The sequence below is a fragment of the Eupeodes corollae genome, chromosome X (genome assembly GCF_945859685.1).
Source record: "Eupeodes corollae chromosome X, idEupCoro1.1, whole genome shotgun sequence".
In the NCBI taxonomy this organism is placed as follows: domain Eukaryota; kingdom Metazoa; phylum Arthropoda; class Insecta; order Diptera; family Syrphidae; genus Eupeodes; species Eupeodes corollae.
Genome location: NC_079150.1, coordinates 4,116,947 through 4,137,306, shown reverse-complemented (window position 1 = coordinate 4,137,306; position 20,360 = coordinate 4,116,947). Strand labels below are relative to the sequence as shown.

The following is a 20,360-nucleotide window of genomic DNA, read 5'->3' as shown; positions in this document are numbered from 1 at the left end:
ACAAGAGCCTTGGAAGTGTTCTTATTTTTGAAAGAAAGAAGATTTTTTTAACTTCCTATAGAAAGTTATTGTAATTTGTTTGATTGGTCGAATTGAAAATGTTGACATTTCATGACGTTTCAAGATCCTTATAATCTACATAAAAATATTAAAGATTCGTACTTCCAGAAAGCTTTTTTCGTCGTCCATATCTCAAAAACCAGTAGAGATATCGACTTCAAGTAAATGTTATACAGATAATGATGAAAGATGCAGAAAAGTCTCACGAACCAATAACGCTAGCGACTTGAATTAAATTGTATACTACATATTGTGACGTGATACCAAACTGATATGACTAAAAAAAAATAACTAACTATTAAATTAAACTGAATACAAAAAATTGCCACTTGCAATATTTTACAAATAAATAATGATTTAAAATAAAATCTAAAATAATTTCATGCAACGAAAAATAACGCTTAACATTTAGTAAAATTTTGAGAAAAATCGAATTGACAGCGTTTTTGTACAAAAAATAAAAACATATAAAATACTTTACTAAAAGTTGGTAAAATGGATTTTCGACCTAAATCAAATTGACAATTTTTTACAAAACCTACAAAAACACTACTTACTTACTTACTTAAGGTGGCCCTACAGTTCTGTGTGAACAAAATTTCTCCATATAGCTCGGTCCCTAGCTAGATGTCTCCATTTTCGCGGTCAAAGTTGGGTGAGGTCACTTTCCACTTGTACGCGCCACCTGATCCGCGGTCTTTCTCTACTGCGCTGTCCTGTGGGTGTGTATTCGAAGACTTTTCGGGTGGAAACATTGGTTTCTATGCGCTCTACGTGACCCAGCCATCTTAGGCGTTGGACTTTTACCCTTCTACGTCTACGTCGCTATACAGCCCGTACAGCTCGTCGTTCCATCTTCTCCTCCACTCCCCTTCTATGCATACTGGACCGTAGACCAAACGAATAACTTTTCTTTCGAACCGACCCAAGGTGCTTTCATCCGCTTTTGTCATAGTCCATTCTTCTGCACCGTATAGCAGGACGGGGATGATCAAGTTCTTCTTATATAGCGTCGCTTTGGTCCTTCGAGAGAGGACTTTCCTACTCAATTGCTTTCTTAGCCCAAAGAAACAGCGGTTAGCAAGAGTTATTCTTGGTTTGATCTCAGCGCTGGTGTTTTTTTCTGCGGAGCCTAGATAGACGAAGCCTTGGCTACCTCAAAGTTACGTCAGTTCTGTCAGCATGTACTTTGTTTTGCCCTTATTAACCGTTAAACACAAAAGCCCCATTGACATCACGCTGAGTTCTTCCGATTAAGTCAATGTCATCATCATATGCTAGTAATGACATGACAGCGCAACACCTTGTCTGAAACCTTTTTTGACTTCGAAGGGTTCTGTTAAATTGTTTCCAACCTTTATGCAGCAGCGTGAATTGTCCATGGTCATCCTGCACAAACGGACGTGTTTGGCAGGGATTCCAAAACTAGAAATGGCTCTTTAGACATAAAGCTCGTCCATGTATATACTGTCATATGCGGCTTTGAAATCGATGAAAAAGTTTTCAGTATGTGCTGTATCCCAGCATCTTTTTTTAAAATTATGTATTACTAAAAGCGTATTATTTAAAGTAACTCAAAGTCATTGTCAATATATGCACAAGTACCTACCTAATTCTTAAGCCTAGCTACCCATTTTTCGTAACATTATAAAGACAAAAAAACAATTATTATGAAATGTATTACATCGATTCAACACCTAAATACTTTCTGCATATTAAATCTCTTCCACTAATAAAAACAAAAAATCCCTAAAGCTATAAACATACATTTTGCAACATTTGTGAAGTTCCTTATCCGTCTTATGCCGCGCTAACAAAAGAGTCCTTATAACAATTCACATCATATTAATTGAATCCATATCTGAATCAAATTTATTTGCCCAATAAATGGGGGTTGAACAACTAACTACATTACATGAGATTCGACTGGCTTTAACACAGTCCACATGGCAGGAGACAAGCCACGACAACGATGACTACGCCAACGACGGTAGTTGCTGCGAGGCAGCCCTTAGCACCAGGAACGCGAACAACAACCCACAACATGAATAATAGCAGTAAATTTGATTGCACGGTGAAGAGATAATTAATTCCATGTGCAAATAACGTGAAACGAAAGAAATTATGCCTTCTTTTTTTGTCGGTTTCATTCCTGTGTTTGCGATTATTATTACAGTTAAATAATAATAATAATCATTATCATCATCATTATGCATAGGAATTGAAAAGGGTGTAAACATAAAGTGATTGTCTGATAATAATATTGTACTGACAGATGTTTAGATTATCACTGGTTGTTCTTTACCGAGGATATTTATAATGTTTGCTAAAAAAAGATCTAAGCCCTGGAGATATAACCAAGTCAAGAGAATTATCGACACACAAAAATGTGAATGTTAATTATAGGTTTGACATAATTGCCAACAACTTCAACACAATTGTTTCACAAAAATCAAATGGGGTGGCGCAACAGTCCATTGTGAACCAGGGCCTAGTGACTTACAACTCTCAACCATTCCTGTGTGCGAGTACTGTTGTCAGGAATGGAAGGGACCTACAATTTTATGCCGAATCCGAACGGCTAGTTTTTGAGAAAGCACTTTTTCATGACAAGAATTACTCTTGAAGGATTTGTCAATTCCTCGCAAGAGGCAGTACCCGCGAAAATTAATTTTTTTTTTTTTAAATTAAGGTGGCACAGGCAGGGATTGAACCCAAGACCCCTTGCATGACAGTCCAACGCACTAACCATCATGCCACGGGTACTACAATTACAATTGTTTCACGCATACACTAAATATTGCCACCCTACACTACACGGTATGTTAATTCACCACAACGCGAGCTAAAGAGCAACAAGGTCTTCATCTGCATTCATAGAGCGAAGAAAGTGGACAGAATTCTGTTCGCAATCATGAATAAATAAATTTGGTGATACTACAGCTCGTCCTGCCTTAAAACTCTCAGTTAACGAACTACAGTTTATCTGCTGAGTCTAAACTGATATGATTCTAGAAGTCCTTTCACATGTTAAGAGGTACTCAATCGGAGTAAGCTTTAGTTGACTCGCAAATTTGCAACAAAATGTTAACTACATTACAAGTGACTATCACTTGTTCAGGTTAGATTGGTCATGTTTGGTTGTCATTTATCGAAGTAAATCTTTGTAACATTCCCATCGGAAGTTATTTTTATAATCTGTGCGATTTGTCAACATTTCTCGACGTTTCAAGGTCCTTAGAATCGAAATTAAAGTTTTTTAGAGAGAAGTCTTTATATGCGTTATTACGTACGTCTTTCAAAAAAAATTGAGTAGGTGATTTTCTTACTAAAGCAATTTAAAATAAAATGCACGAAATGGTCCCACCAACTTGCTCATGTATTGTATTCAAAGAGTCTGCCTCAAAAAAATTCTTATTTTTTAAGATTTAAAAATGTAACTTTAAAAAAAAAAATATTAAGAGCTTGTTTAATGCCTTTTAAATTTCAATTTCGTAAGAAAATGACGACCCATTTTCAAGATATTGAAATGTGAAAAATAAATTCATATTTTTTGAAATATCAACAATATAAAATGCACGACTGGTCGCACGAACTTGCTCCTGTATGCAAAGAGTCTGTTTAAAAAAGTACCTATATAAGATTTAGAAATATAACTGTAAAATAGGTTTGTCTTCAAAGATATAAATGCCATTTGAATTGTCAAAAAAAAACGCGCAATTCATCCCAAGACACAACTCATCGTATAGGACAACTTATCCTGGAAATGAAAAATACTTGTAAGCATACTTAACGAAAAAAATTGTTTGTGTATTCAACTAGTTCGTTCAAAGCTGTTTCCTTAAGATGGCCTAGTCACTTATAAAGCTTCGGTTCCCATCGATCACCGAAATCAAGCATCAGTGAGCGTGGTTAGTAGAAAGATGGAGGACCGTCCGAAACCTACCGCGTTCTGTTCTCAAGTGTTCTTTCTGTCTGTTCTTCTTTCTCTTCTGTCCTCCTGTCTTGTATTAATGTCTTGTGTTGTTATCACTTTACAAAGTCTAGTCGCTCAAGGCGCTGTGTTCTCTACCCTGTACATTTATGTGCTGAGTAGTGTGTAATGTAATGTAATTTCATATAAGAAAAACCAAGATGGAAAATAAATTATCTGAAGATAAGAAAGAGGCAGAACATGTATGTGTATGTGTATAGTTAGGTAGGTGTCTAAAAAGGATAAAGAATAGTTCATTGGCGTTCTCAGCTGCATAAAGCTGATAGATAAAGACATGTTTATCATGATAATGATGGAATGTTATTGGTGGTAGAAGGTGCTAACTACAATCCAATCACATTCCTTCTTTCCTGCAAGCTTTCAGCGTGATCATGGAGTTATTACGTTTAGTTTATTATTTTGGTTAAAGTACAAGAAATTGCTATTCATGTGTTGTTTACAGTGAGGTACTCTTTCTGGCCCGTTTCTTTAACTTGTACTAAGTATTTATTCTTTTATATAGGCGAAGGCAAGTAAAATATGTGTGAAACAATCTTAGTCATAAAGGATTTTATTTTAAAATCATATATACAGAGGGACCAAGATATACCATATTAGTTAATCCGATGCAGTGGCGCTAGACGGCCATCGTTGGTATTTACTAGTTATAGTTATAAAAATACAAAAATATGTACCAAATGCATTAATTTGGATAAAAGATAGGAATGTAATTAAAATGTTGTCAAAATAATGCACTCATGCACAGGATTTCATCTCGTCAGATGGGAGGGGGTTACATTTAACACAGCTAAAGTAATTTAAAACAAAACTTTTTTAAGATTCAAAATTTTACCTGAAAAATAAGTTTGTCTTGAAAAATTTAAATTCCATTTTATAAATCGCCTTTCTTGAAAGTTCTTATTATAATAATATACAGATTGGATTTTTGTAAGAAAATTTAGCGCAGAATGAAATCATTTTGTCATACCTATTATTTATTCACGAGATATCGATAATCGAATATCAGTTTTTACCAATTTTTTTACTATTTATAGATTTTAATTTTTATGAAAAAACTAGCTGCTGGATTTTTATTAAAATTTTACTGAATGTCGAAAACAATATTTTTTGTAAGATGAAATTAGTTTGAAGCCAATATAGCCAATAGTTCTTGAAAAGATATTTGAGACGAAAATCATTTTTGAGAAAGTTTAAGTAATGTTTCTAGGTTTTAATTTGTTTTTAAAACCATTAAATGATCATAAAAATTGTTGAAAAATTTTGAATACAGAATTTTTGTTTATAAGATTAAATTTGTTTAAGCCAATATCTTCAATTATTAAAAAGATGTTCGATAGTTGAAAATTATAAACTAATTATGGCTTATTATATTACAAATTAATTATGTTTTTTTTTCTTTAAGGTTATTATTTTTATCAAAATTATTTTAGCTTGGTATCACGTCACAATATTAAATATACAATTTAATTCAAATCTTTAGCGTTATTGGTTCGTAAGACATTTTGGGTTAACCAAAATGTTCAATTTTGTTTTCTTTTTAAATTGCTATATTAAAAAACCACGGACTTGAGATATGGATGACGAAAAAAGCTTCTCGAACGTTCTGATGAACAGACATACGGACTTGCGAACGCAAGGACACACTTATGCACATACATTGCTCTAAAAATCTTTTATTTAGGTTTTAGGGACCTTGAAACGTCGAGAAATGTCAAAATGCTCAATAAGACAAATCGGACCTATTATAATAACTTCCTATATGATGGGCAAGCCAACCCCTCATAACCCAGTGCGTCCTTAACCCCAAGCGAGCCAACCCAATAACCCAAAGCATCCTAAATCCAAAGCGAGCCATTCCAATAACCCGGGGCGCTAGGAGTCCACGCTCTGAGAGACGATGTGCCAAGAAGCTATCCCACAAGTGCTCCAACCCCCGAAAATCTGAATTCAGGAGAACTGGAAATATTTTGCTAAATTATACACCGAAGATGTAAACGGAGATGAACTACATGCTGAATTGCTGAATTTAAAAGACTACTACTAAGTTAGAAAGAATCAAAAATGAACTCAGAACTACAATGATTCAAGAAAGATTGACATGTTTGTCGCTGATGTCAATCGACTGCGACATCCTCAGAGGCTCCGTTTTGAAGATGTGATCAATGATTTTGCTAATCTCAAATCAAGAAAAAGACCCCTTCAATAAATATTCCTTTCTTTTACTTGAAAAATATAGTCTGTGTCACTATATTGTTCTCTAAATTACATTCTCAATAACTTATTTAATTATCTCTTATTTAAATTTTGTTTATTTGTGAATTTTTATATGATTTTTTTTATTTTTACATTATTTATGTTTTAAATGCTGCAATGACTATTTATCTATTAAAAAATTAAAACAATAAATATCAATTCAAAGTTATGTGATTTTTTCTGTATACTTTTATTACACAACATAACATTTATATATAATCATACAGGGGCCCCATTTTCGAAAAGTGCCCATGGCCCCCAAAAGGGTAAAGACGGCCCTGGTAATCCCCATACAAATTGTTAGGTCAAAAATCTAAAATTCAAATTTTCTTGAAAACAAAAAATTTGTTTTCCCAAGTTGATTCTTTTTTTAACATTTTGTATCTCTTAATAACTGAAATGCCCTTTTTATTGATTCTAACTTGAAGTGTAGGTATGTCAAATTTTGCCACTCATAATACAAGCTGAACTTCATCGTTCATTTTTCATAATTTTTGTTTGTTTACACTCTTAACCAGAAAATGAGCATTACCCTTTTGAGGGATTACCATGGGGTGGATTAGTTATACCTCGATATTATAGTCTAATCGTTGCAATGGGGTTGTAATTCTATGTTGATCGTACTTAAAGTAAAGTGAATTCTAGTATCTAATTCGATTCACATTGAATATATAACAGGATTTTCGTCAGTTTCAGGTTTATCTGTTTGTTCCGTAACATATGCAGATAAACATAATAGTTTTTGATACGGAAGAGATTTTAAATTAAATTTAAAGTTGTTGCAGGTGTTCAAGGGAAATGACATTGAAAGAATAAATTTAATAATTAAGTTTAGTTTTAGTTGTATTTGTATTTATTTTCCCAAGTTACTAAAAGCCTTATTTAAATATAAAAAAACAAAATATGGAAAATAAATCTATAGCTAAGACAAATGCAAATTTCTTTTTAAAAAACCGTTGCTTAAGTTATAATTACATATATAATTATAATAATATTACAAATACAATTATTTTGTCTTAAACAGTGAGTAAAGGGCTCAATGGTACCATTTTAAGCCCTGTCAAAGCCATGCCTCGCAACATGAAATCACACTTAACTTTGAATAAGAAACGTCCATCTATTATTAATCTTTTAAAGATTGCCACATACAATTATTGGCGATGACGTCATTAACTCAATAACGTCACTCGAATATCATCGTAAGGTTTCTTGTCTCACCCCTTTTAACCTTTATTTTAATGGGCTGTATACATTTGTAGTGTAGTACCCGATGGTTAGTGCGTTGGACTGTGATGCCAGAGGTCTTGTGTTCTATCTCTGCCTATGCCATCTAAAGTTTTGTCACGGGTTGAGAGTTGTAAATCACTAGGCCCTAGTTCTCAATGGACTGTTGCGCCACCCAATTTATTTATTTGTACATATTCGTTGTAGTACCCGTGACATGATGGTTATGGCTGAAACACAAACACGCTTCAGCTTCGGCTTCGTTTGCGTTACGTTGGGCCTGCTTCGAGGTTGGTTTAAATGACATTTCTTAAATAGCACTTCTGTCATTAGCTGCTGTTATTTTTTCTCAAAAGTTTGTTTTGATTTTTCGTGCGGTACAAAATATTTATTTTGAAATCGAAAAAATATATAATTTTTCATTGGAATCCCTCCAAAAGCAAATGTACTTTGTGTGTTGACTTTTTTTACAGCTGTTGAGCTGTCAAAGACAAAGCGAATGTTGTGCTTGTTTGACTTTGAACAAGAGCTTTCGTTTAGAGTCACATTACGTTCTTTTCCTTGCGATTGCCAAACGAAACGTAAGGTCAAAGCTTCACTGTGATAGCATGAATTGAATTCCTTTGGCTGAACACGTTAACGTCAGGCGAAGCCGAAGCTGGAGCGTGTTTGTGTTTCTGCAATTAGTGCGTGGCACTGTCATGCCAGAGGTCTTGGGTTCGATTCCTGCCAATGCCATATAAAGTTTTTCCAGGGTACTGCCTCTTGCGAGGAATTGAAAAATTCTCCCAGAGTAATTCTTGTCATAAGAGCATTCTCAAATTAGCTGTTCGGATTCGGCTTAAAACTGTAGGTCCCCTCCATCCCTGATAACAGTACTCGCAAACAAGAATGGTTGAGAGTTGTAACTCACTAGGCCATAGTTCTCAACGGACTGTTGCGCCACCTAATTTATTTATTTATATATATTCGTAGCGTAAAACTTCTGGCCATTAAATTCAAATGCGAGAAGTCAAAGTTGGTTCGATTGATCTTTGAGTTGTATCTCGATTGATGTGTTCATGGAGTAGTTATAATTGTAATTTTGCATTGGTCCAACGAATCGATCTTTTTGATCAATTTTAATTTCTTAGATAGAAGAGAACTCCGTATTTTCATAAATATAAAAGTACCGTTATTTTTCTTTTTGTGTCTCTTCAATTTTGAAGTTGCTTTTAAGCACTGCGATTTAAAATAGAATGACAGAGTTCATTCTACTCCCTACTCCATTTTGATGAATACTTGATGTTCAAAAATGTCATTGTTTTTCGAAAACGGATAATCATTTTTCTTTACAAACTCAAATGTAAAACGTATACTAATAAGCACTATTTAACTGTATACTTTGTATATTCAGAATTAATTTAAAGAAAAAACGACCTAACGATTTCCAAATAAAATTTTTTAAAAATTTAGTATTTTTAAGAAATCAAATTCCATTTAAATTTTTAAAAACAACCTGTTTTTGCGGGTACATTTTAAAATCTTAAAATACATGACGTATTTTAAAAGTGAGCCCAACAATTTTGTGTTTGAAATTTTATAATATCATTGATAGTTTTCGAGGTATTTAACTATAAAAAATACTAGTAAGTTACTTATATAGTTACGCTTAAGTAATTGTAATTAGTTGCATCTCATTTTCTACGTAAGTAATGTAACTAATGTGGTACCCGTGGCATGATGGTTAGTGCGTTGGACTGTCATGCTAGAGGTCTTGGGTTCGATCCCTGCCTATGCCATCTAGAGTCTTTTAACGGGTACTGCCTCTTGCGAGGAATTGACAAATTCTCCAAGAGTAACTATTGTCATGAAAAAGTGCTTTCTCAAAATTAGCCGTTCGGAGTCGGCATATAAACTGTAGGTCCCCTCCATTCCTGACAACATTACTCGCACACACGAATGGTTGAGAGTTGTAAGTCACTAGGCCTTGGTTCTCAACGGACTGTCGCGCCACCCAATTTATTTTTTTATTTAATGTAACTAATATAAGTCAAAAAATGTTGCCTGGCTGAAAATTGGAAAAAAGAAACAATAACATCTACAAGTAAATACACCATTACGTAACTGCTTCAGTCAGCTATACATAATTTAACCTCGAATATTTTCTAATATTAATACAACGAAGGACAACGTTTTTGACATCTGGCAAAATTTTGAGAATAACTTTTTTTACAAAACACGAAAACATGATATTAGGAGAACAAAGAAAGATATTGATTTCAAATTTTGTATCTCACACAAAATATTGTTAAAGTTTTAGAAAAATCGACTAACGGGCAAGAAAGGGAAGTAAGCAGTTTCGGTCGCATCACATCCTCTTTTTGTTATTTCTAAATACTCTTTTCAAGTGTATCTACATTTGCAAGTCCTATTAATAATACTTAATGTATTTATAGACTTTGTCTCTTTTATTTCTTTTTTAATGGACCAGAGCGTGTTATTATTTTCATGCCTTCATAAGTAGCCCATAAAACTGGTCACATATTAAAATATTTATTTAAACTCCTGATATAATTTTTTGTTATAGTTTATTTAACTGACTAATACATACAATCAATATATTTTAATGTTACATGCTATAATTCATGATGTACCTTAACCAACGGATGGTACATATATATATGTATATATATTTATGAAAAAGATTTTGTTGATTTGAATTGATATACATATATATATATAAATATATATACATATATTATATTTATACATATACATATATATTGTTTTGTATAGATTTTTTAATTCATCGATCAAATGATTTTGAAACAAAGAAACATTATTTTTAACGAAGAAATAAAATTAACATTTTTTAAATGTGTCAATAAATATTTTGTATTAACAGCAAATATATATAAGCAATATTTTATTAAAAGTGCTATTATATTATATTATATTATATTAAAAAAAATAAAATGAAAAACTTGACATGATGTGTTTTATTCTTTGCTTTGTTTTTCTTGATTTGAGTTCGCTAGAAAATAAAAAATGTAAGTTTGTTTTTCCATTTTTTTGTTTGTATCTAGTTATTAAAATGATGTTTTTCCTGGTTCAAAAATTCACCAGTGGCATTATTAACGGGTTCAATAACAATTGATGGTAGATCGTGATGTTTATCATTTTGAACTGCCTTACTGTTGTTGTTTAATTTGTTAGAACCAACTTTTGTTAATGTTGATAATGGTTCATAAGCTTCATCGTTATCAACTTCAATGTCTTCACCGTATTCTATTTTTGAATCTTCAACTTGTACATTCTCTGAAATTGCTTTGGTAGAAGCAATCGCTGCCGCCGCGTGTGGTGATGGTGGTAATGGCGGTTCTTTTATTTCTTTGTCGTGTGTGATTTCAAAATTATATAAATCTCGTTGTTGTTGCTGCAATTCCGCAACTTGTTCAGCTGCTGTTGATAAAATTGTATTTTCCAAATATTCTTTTAAATCATCTTTACGTGATTGGATATCATCAACCGTTGAATTTGTCTCTATTGCTCGCCAATCACTGTAATTACAAAAAAAAATTAAGAGCCCCCAATTAAATTTCGTCAAATCTAGCTCAGTAATATTTTTTAAATTAAAATCCAACATACAACTTAGTATAGAGCTTGATAGAAAAGTTTTTTAATATTTTCTTTTTGAATATTGATAAACTTATGTAAACGTTGCCCACATGGTTTGCAATAATTCATAAAGATATAATTTTGGAAAATAACTTTTCAAAACTAATAATAGTGTGAAATCACATAATTTAGGAGTTTTAGTCGGGAGTTCTTTTTTTGAATAAATTGGTTAAATATTCGAGTATATAAATGGAATTGAAATTAATTATAAAGGAGAATTAGCAAATTTGAATGGGAGTTGGGCGTGAAGCCTAGATTTTTAATTATATGGTAAATAGTCTCAAAACCGCCAAAGATCAGAGCTACGTTCCATTCAACGTATTAATATAAGGTATAAATGTGGTTTCCTATACTTCAAACTTAAATTTCTTAGATCATGTAAATATTATTAACAATAAATATAAAAACCTATGTCAAACATACTACACAAACCATACAAAATATCATTGTTTAAGTAAATTATAAAAAAATATAAACAGACAACAAAGATATACTTACTCATCATTCTTTCCGACAATAACTCCTGTGGATTGTTCTATGCCTTGATAAAATTCCGGTTCTGTTTAAACAAAAATTATTGATTTAGTGTTTTATTTACTTTAGATACAACAAAAGAGAATAAAATAATATTAAAATTGACCATTGAAAAAAAAGAAAACACCAGCAAGGCAGCAGAAGTGCTCTTTGTTTTTTTACTAAAAGGATTGCCACAAACTTTGGCCAAAAAAAATCTTGCAAGCTATTGAATAGAAACAATGGAAAATTATAAATACTACATGTCATACAAATTTACTTTATAAAGCAGACATTTTTAACAATATTAAAATAACTATGGAAAAAAATAATAATCATAGAGAAGTTTCAGCGTAGTTTTAATATATCTAGTTAAAAGAAAGCAACAAAAGGTCCTGTTAGTGTATAGAAGATTTGAAGCATCCTTGTTGGTAATGTAGGAGTTTAAACACTTATCACAACTTTTAATAGTAACAACGTTTAGCTTTTTTCACGAGAACAATATTTTCAAAATCGTTCTTGGCAAATGTGGGATCTTAAGAAAAACCCTCAAGAAAAAGTCTAAAGAGATCAAATCACACGATCTTGCTGGTAAATTTACATCGCCCGGCAGTTTCCTGAGCTATGTGGCACGTATCGCCATACTTTTGAAACCACATGGCTTCAATCCCAATATCATCTGTTTCAGAGCAAAAGGTGGTGATCATCAACCTTCAGCGATAGCCGTTGACGTTGATGGCCTGTCTAGCATCATTTTCAAAGAAGTACTGACCGATGGCGCTTTACTTTACTTGGATGCATTGGAAGTTCATGAATCTCGCCGTTACTCGAGAATTAGTGCCGTCACAAATCCGAACGCAATGACAACATCCATTTTGTTAATAGTTGTATTATTTTTATGGCATTAACTTGCCATTGTGATTTGTGGTTGATTTGAGAAAGATATTTTGACCGAAAGTAAAAGAAACAATATTTCCGCTACGAGCTGTCAAATTCAACCCGCCTCTCAAAATAATGCGACTATTAGGCAAATATTTTTTTACTCAGTTCAAATTTTAAGTCAATTGTATAATTTTAGTCACAAGTCATACGTTTAAAGGTTTTATTATTTCGTCAATTTGTGTAGGGCTGTGAGTGTTTAAGCGAATAATACCCGAAATTTAGACGCATTACCAACTTTACTTAGGTTAGAACCAGACATTTGCGAAAAACTGACATTTTTTTTATCCTTTCTCAAAATTCATATTAAAATAAATCCTTCATCAAAAATAAAAAGTTGTTTGTATTTTAAAAAGCTTCCCCAGTTGATTTTAGACCTACACATTTGAGTGTATCCACGGTGAAAACTATATATTTTTACATTCCTGCAGTATACATACGGTAATAAAAACTATAATGTACTTGACAAAATAAAGAAATCAAAAACAAAGTATTCGAATTGAAAGACAGAAAATTCTATAGTAAAATCAAACTGCAAACGAAGGCGTTTGAAATAAAGCATCTGAAAAATGAACGTAATAACAGCTTTAACTCATGCAAGTACCACACATTTTAATATTTAATTTACATCGATAACCAAGATTGAATAGTACTAAGTCTATTTATAGATAAAATTAAACTATAACTTTAATAAAATATTTCTACTCATCCAAAACTAAGCTGAGATTGAGACAATCACAGTAAATATTTTAAATAAAGTTTTAAAAACACAATTTTTGTTACACATTCTATGCTGTGATATGGTGCTTCTAAAATAAACAAAACAAAACAAAACAAAGGAAGCCGGTTATTTTTACATGCGAAAAAACGATATAAAAAAAAAAACAATTATTTGAATATAAAATACGTTTTTTATTTTTTTACAGTTTGGAGTAAGCAACTCATTTTTATAAATGTGAAAGACTGACAGTGAAAGAGAATTGCTCAAGTTTTAAAAATCTTTCCTGATTGAATTTTAAAGTTATTTTTTACTCAATTCATTATAGTTAAACAGTTCAACTGTTTCATTGTATTTTTAATGTCTATAATTTTAAATTTGAGTCCGAAATTTTAAAAGAAACGTATGAAATAAAATTAATAGATCAAATTTCATATCACAAAACTGTATGGCATTATTGCATACGAGTATTTACAAAATGACTGATTGCATTCTTATAACGGTTTGCAACTGTGTGCAAGAAAAAAGAAATCAACTGATAATTTCTGGTTATTACCATTGAATTCAGAATTGATTTTATGTTGGGAAGAGAAATAAAAATTTTAAAAACATTTTACAAATAATTTAGCATTACATGTTTTGTTTATGATTTCAAATTGAACATTATAGTTCTCTTCGATCTAACTACAATCTTTCACATCGAAAATTCAAGTGAATATAAAATATACTTGATACATTTCTTGATTCACTTGGAGTATGTTAACCAAGTCGACAGTCGATTTGGCGCATTAATTTGAAATCAAGAAACTAACCTTTTGTTAATTTTTGAATATATTTATTATTTATGCTACTAGACTGTCACCTGAGCAGTTATTGATTGTTATTTATTATTTGAAATTATTGATGCAATATTTGTGTATTTTGTAAATAATCATCAATCATTTTCAGGTATCAATTTGTGTATGTTTAAATTCTACCTGAATGTTCTTCGTCCTCGCTTAGCTCAACACCCGTCTCATGTAATGCTATATCGGAATCAGAAGAAGATCCAGCTGTTTTAATATTATTTTCCAGTGATTTGGTGCTGCTGGTTTTTGATTTCATTGATGTGATACTATTTTGTGTTATGTTTGCAGTGGCAACTCCTGTTCCAGCAGCAACAGAAACGCCAGCCGATGATGATTTCTCTAAATCTGGTAAACTTGATTCAGCCTGAATCTCAGGAGACGATATAATTGCTGTATTTTCTTTTGTTAAACAAATTTCATTTGCTTCATTCGTAGTCAAGTGGAATCCTTCAACTGACTCCAATGTTTCGTTCATAAAATCAGTTGTTTGTGAATCTGCCAAAGGACTGATCGTAGTAGGATAAGTTGATGGGTTGAATTCCATTTCGTCAACATTTGACGTTGACAAAATTATCTCATCGTCTAAATTAGAACTTGGCATTTCCATGAAATTTATATCTTTACTTTGATTATTTCCTACAGTTGTAGCGTTCATTAATGTCGAAGGCAAATGAATTTCCGAAGCAAAATTATTTGCTTCTTGTTGTTGATTAATATGTGCTGCAAGATCAGCATCCGGTCCATCATATGGAGTTTCATTAGCATCATCATTTTTATATTCAGAACTTTCTTTGTTTATATCTGATGGTTCAACCCAACTTTGTTGGTATTGTTTCTGATGATAATGAGGATCAAATTGCTGCTGTTGACTGATCATGGTTACTACTTTCGATGGGGTGATATTTTTTGGTAACTTGGTTACAGGTGGTTTCAAATCTTGAAAAATTAGAACTTATTTCTCAATATTTTCAAATTGAATTTGAATGTTTAGATATATAATTGAAAATATAAAGAAACATAAGCATGTGTTTGAAAAGTTTTTTTTTTATATATATTATGACATTTTGGATGGTAAACAGAATCGAACGAACTAAGTAATTTCTGTTTAGTTTTATTTTTTTTTTCTAAAAATCAATAAAGAGAACAGTTATATGTGCTTTGATGTACTTAATATTCACATAAACTTAATTTAATAGTAACTCTTCTGAATTCGTAATAGATTAAACCTTAGTTAAACGTAGTTTCCATCATTTATAGATAGCAAAGTTTTTCCTATATGAATACAAAAGCCAACAGCCAGTCTATAAAAGAAATGATGAGAAACCGACAAGCACTAAAAAAGCTTATACCTGTAGCTTACTTCTTATTCTCAAATGTTTAACTACAATATTGACAAGTAAGATTACCAAGGAATGTGTATGGTTGTCGTAAATTGATACTTTTGATTCTTTAAAAATGTGGTATTTTAAGTAAAAGTTATAATCGGGTGTGGATTGAACTTTTGACTTACTATTCTGGCTTAATATTATTTTAAGTCATAAATCAATACAATTTTTTTTAAATGAAAAAGTTTGCATTTGCAACAAATTTTTTCTCTATGACAGACTGTTTCAATAGAATTTTAGTGAGAACAAGAATAACTTACCTTCGGCTTTGCCTTCTATTTGATGTGAATTATGATTTTCATGTCGTTTTTCGCTGCACTCAGCATCAGTATCGGATTTCTCTTCGAATTTTTGCGTAGCATCCAATGTGAATTTCTCTTCGATTTGAAGTGATTCTGTGGATGCAGGCAGTGGCGAAGCAGCTGCCATTTGCTCGTTATCGATTATTTTGAATTTCTGAACCGCCCTTTCATCCCGTTGAACTAGAGACGTATCACATGACGCTGTACCTAACAGATCATCACTTAAAGAATCAAATCCTGACTGATCAAGCTGCATTTTTGCAACCGCTTTTTCCATATAATCCGTTACTAGTTCCAGATTAAAAATGCACTTTTCGACAATATCACTGCGATTAATTTTGTGAAGGGCTTGTTCTAGAGTATTACCGTTTGCATTGGTACCTGATTGCCGTAGCCATAGTCTCAGCATAACCATAGCTTGTTTAGAAGCTTGTTTTCCAGTGTATTCGGATTTAATAAGTTCGATGTCGTTTTCTGGTACTTGTAGTTCTCTTGCCAAACTCACCCAATCATCTTCAAGCAGATTGCATATGTCTGACAACCGAATATCGGCCTTGTGAATTTCGTCAGCTTGACGGTAGCCAAGATTAAGCATATCTCTATAATTTAGACTGTGATCTAGGCTCTTTTGTGAGCCATTGTGGTTGTCTGTTATAATTTCATGGTCTGTTAGGGTAACATTCAAAGTGCAAATTGGAGTTTGTGGTGCTTCGCCTTTGCTTATTTTTGGCTCACTCATAAAACTAATACGACCAAATGCATCTTCCTGGTCTTTGACACGAACCAGGAACGAAAGTCGATTTTCGCGGAATGCATGGAACTTCATATTTAACTGTTCACCTGATTTCAATACTGGTAACAAATTGCCAGAAAATTCAAGATAGATATCCTGATCTTCAGGTATCTCCACATCACGGCTTTTGGCTACTTCAGTGAAAAATTCCTGATGTTCAAGTGTTTTGTCTTCTTTGTCATCCGTCATGCAGAAAACACTCAACTTTGCTTCCGTATTGCTTATTCGCTTTGCGAATACAACAAACTTCACCATGAATGGAACTTGTGCCATATATGAGTAGAGTTCTGTTGCCATGCGGCTAGCTTCGGATACATTTCTACAGTCCATTAGCCAGAAACGTGCCGACACCGTTGTAGTGAATGACACACTATCCTTAACAAAAGCTAATGGAGTCGAGCCAGTTACATCTTCCCAAACAGCCCGATTTTGGCCGCCAGTAATGGAGCAAAGTAACCGCAAAGTTGGTGCGTTGCCTGAGTATTGATTCACCATTCCTTGGGTATATGCTTTGGGTGCAGGAATACTTAGTGTTATTGCCTTGTGGAATTTTCGACGACGCGGTTCAACGGTAACTACTGGCGAGACAGCGACACCTTGACCAAGTAATTTGCAGCAACCATTCAAATCGACTGGCTGAGCCTGCAGGCCGACACGTATTTTTTTTGTGAGCGCATTTGGCGGGAATATTGCCTGCACTTGAGGCACAGCCGTTGATGACACAGTGCCACCGTCGGGTCCGATTGCATGCACTTCCTGCCGAATGCGCGACACAACCGCAAAGAAATGTGGGAAGTTGCGTGTAACAATGCGTACAATCCGCGACGTGTGTAGGTCCTCCAAGTGGCTGAGTTCGTTCGATTCGAATGTCTCATTGAGAACGTCGCGAACGGCTTCCTCGCTATCATATAGTGTGTGTTCACGCCAGGTTTCGCCGTTGTCGGATCGAAGTATTATAATTTCTCGTTCTTTGTCACGTAAGGAGCCAAAATGAGGTACCTCCAATATAACAGAACTAAGTTAAAAGAAAAAAAATTAGTTTTAAAATTTTGTATTTGTTTGCTTTTTATATACCCTAAAAATTTTGCTTCCACTGGTGACAGCTCCATGACGCGACTGACTAAAGCTTCACCTTCCATAAGAGGTGGTGGATTGGCTACGCGCTGCGGTTTTACATACCGACATGTGATTCTTGTTGGCTGGGCACATGATTTTGGTGGTACAATAACTCTAACGCCACTATGACGACAACCACGCATTGATCCACCACGAGCATCGACCAGGAATGAAACTAGGAAACTTAAAAAAGAGACATAATTATTAGTCAATCATTTAGGAAGTGTTTTGTAATTTTTGTTTTTTAGTTCAATTACTTCTAACAATAAGTAACAATAAACCCTGTAATATTTTCTTTCTTCAGCTAAAAAAATGTCTTCTTAGTATATTTAATAATAAATTGATCAAAAGTAATCAAACTTAAAGATTTCCACACAGTAAACGCCACGATTGACATTTTGCATGAACGATATGAGGGCAAGGTTATCTCTCGTAAGGGTGATGTGAATTGGCCACGAAGGTCATGCGATTGGAACCAGCAAAACTTTTTCCTGTGTCACAGGTCTATGTAAATAAAACACAATGGACCGTTGTCTTAAAGTTGTACATAACACAGGCCATCGCTCAAATGTAGTCGGAACTATGCGGAAAAAAAATTGGACTATTCGAATCCGTACCACGGTAAGAAGCGGAGGAATTTGAATGATTTCATATTCCACATTTAATGGCATACATGTGACTTTTTAATAACAAAATTATTTTGTTAATACCTCACACACAGCTTGTTTTATGCCATTTCAACATCTCCCCGCTCTTATTGAAAAACCCTTTAGCTGAAAATGGATTGTGTAAGAAAAGATATTAAAACTTACCCTAGATGAACTGGTGGTTTGATAATTGTAACATTGTCAATAGATTTAATTTGATAGACGTTGGATGCTGGCGACATATTTTGATTGACATATTTGGCACTCGCAGTTTCAGTGAAAGCTGGAAAAATAAGTTAAATAAATTTTACTAGCAACGATATTTGTCTGTCTTCAAAAAATAAGGCGAATAAATTGCAAACTAATTTAAGTCGGCCTCTTCGTCTATCTTTTAAAAATCTCTTGTCAACTTATTACTACAGGTAAAATTTGTATCATTATGTCAATTATAAATCTAATCTATGCCTTGTCTAAGAATCTCTTTTCAGACAATTCACAAAAACCTGGCTCTAAATTTTTTTAAAATTATTTTTAAAGCTATTTTTGCTAACCCAACAATTTATTTGATAAATAATAAATACATATATATAAAAAAAAAAAAAAAACAAATTAACTTAAATGAATAAAAGCTACCCACAGACTTTTCCACATTTATCTGTTCCTAGCGTTTTGTGCTTGTCGAACTGATCGATATTGGCCCTCCATCTTTAGCGCTTTCTGCCGAGTTTTCTCTTCATATCCAAACAAACTGTTCGGTCAATTTTTAAGTGGTTGACCAATCCCATTTCTTCGATATTTTTTCATCTTCTTAAGGTGAAATTTGTGATGTGTTTTCTGCGGTGGATTTTGAGAATAGAAATTTCAATAGCTCTTTGTGAAACTGCAAGTTTATCGTTCTTGGAGATTGGTTTTGTATTTTGAATATCTCGTATACTACAAAATTGTTTTCAAACGTTATTAATCCTTTGTTGTACCTTTTATTTTCTTTCATATCATAAAAACGTAAGCCCTTCTGTGTAGGCAATTATGCTTTCGTGCAGTTTAATTATAAATTAATATGGTGTCCAGTTTTTACACATTCCGCCTGTCCGGATGGTATCCCTTTTGGATCGTTCAATACAAGTAGTATTGGATGCATTCAAGTCTGAAAACTACAAAACAAATGCTGGGTTCTCCCAGGACTCTGTTTTATCTCCATCACTATTTCTCTTTTGTATTAATGAACTCCCGTCTACAATTTGTAATCCAATACGTTGTTTCCCTTACGATAGTACTCTTAGCTTTTCATATTCGTTTTCAGAATCACATCCTTAGTGTTCTTCTCTTTCGACCTAAACAGCATTGTCCAATGGGGAATAAGAAAATACGTGGAATTACATGCTTCGAAAACCTTATGCTATCTTTTATCGTTAAAGCGAGATATACCCCCCTCGCCATTATTCATGGATGGCACTTGCATCGAGGAGACTGAACATCTCGATATACTTGGTATGTGTACTACCAACCACTTCTTGAGGAACGATCACATACACAATGTCGCGGAAAATACCGCAAGATGTTTGTGTTTCCTAAGGCCAGTCTTTCTAACCCCTCTGATCTGGCTGTTATCTTCAAGATTTATATAATATGTACGTCCAAAACTTGAGTATAACTCCTATATCTTAACTGATGCTCCTGCAACTTATTTAAGCTTCTTGGACAGTATTGGACGTATCGAGATTGATTGGTAATAATACCATCATAGGATTATTTACGGCGCTCTAACATCGTCGTATAGTTTCTTGTCTCATTCTTGTTTACCGTTATTTTAACGGCCATTCCTCCTCTTAGTACTCGAGCTTCTAGGATTGTTCATCAGAATACCCCCGAGCCCAACTTCGGTCGTACTGTCAAGTACAGAGATTCGTT

General features: G+C 33.2%; 1 protein-coding gene across 2 annotated transcripts in view; it reads right to left on the bottom strand.

The window, feature by feature from the left end:
• Positions 1-10,084: 10,084 nt before the first annotated feature.
• LOC129953386 (ankyrin-3) overlaps positions 10,085-20,360 on the bottom strand; it is a 38,811-nt gene continuing 28,535 nt past the window's right edge. Inside the window, exons 7-12 of one of the 2 annotated variants that reach the window (XM_056066540.1) lie at positions 18,618-18,735; positions 17,764-17,988; positions 15,855-17,704; positions 14,339-15,145; positions 11,690-11,750; positions 10,085-11,073 (exon numbers count right to left, since the gene is read on the bottom strand). In XM_056066540.1, coding sequence (XP_055922515.1) covers positions 10,596-11,073; positions 11,690-11,750; positions 14,339-15,145; positions 15,855-17,704; positions 17,764-17,988; positions 18,618-18,735 — 3,539 coding nt within the window. In that variant the 3' untranslated portion in view covers positions 10,085-10,595. The remainder of the gene's footprint in view (positions 11,074-11,689; positions 11,751-14,338; positions 15,146-15,854; positions 17,705-17,763; positions 17,989-18,617; positions 18,736-20,360) is intronic. The other variant, XM_056066541.1, reaches the window with a different exon arrangement.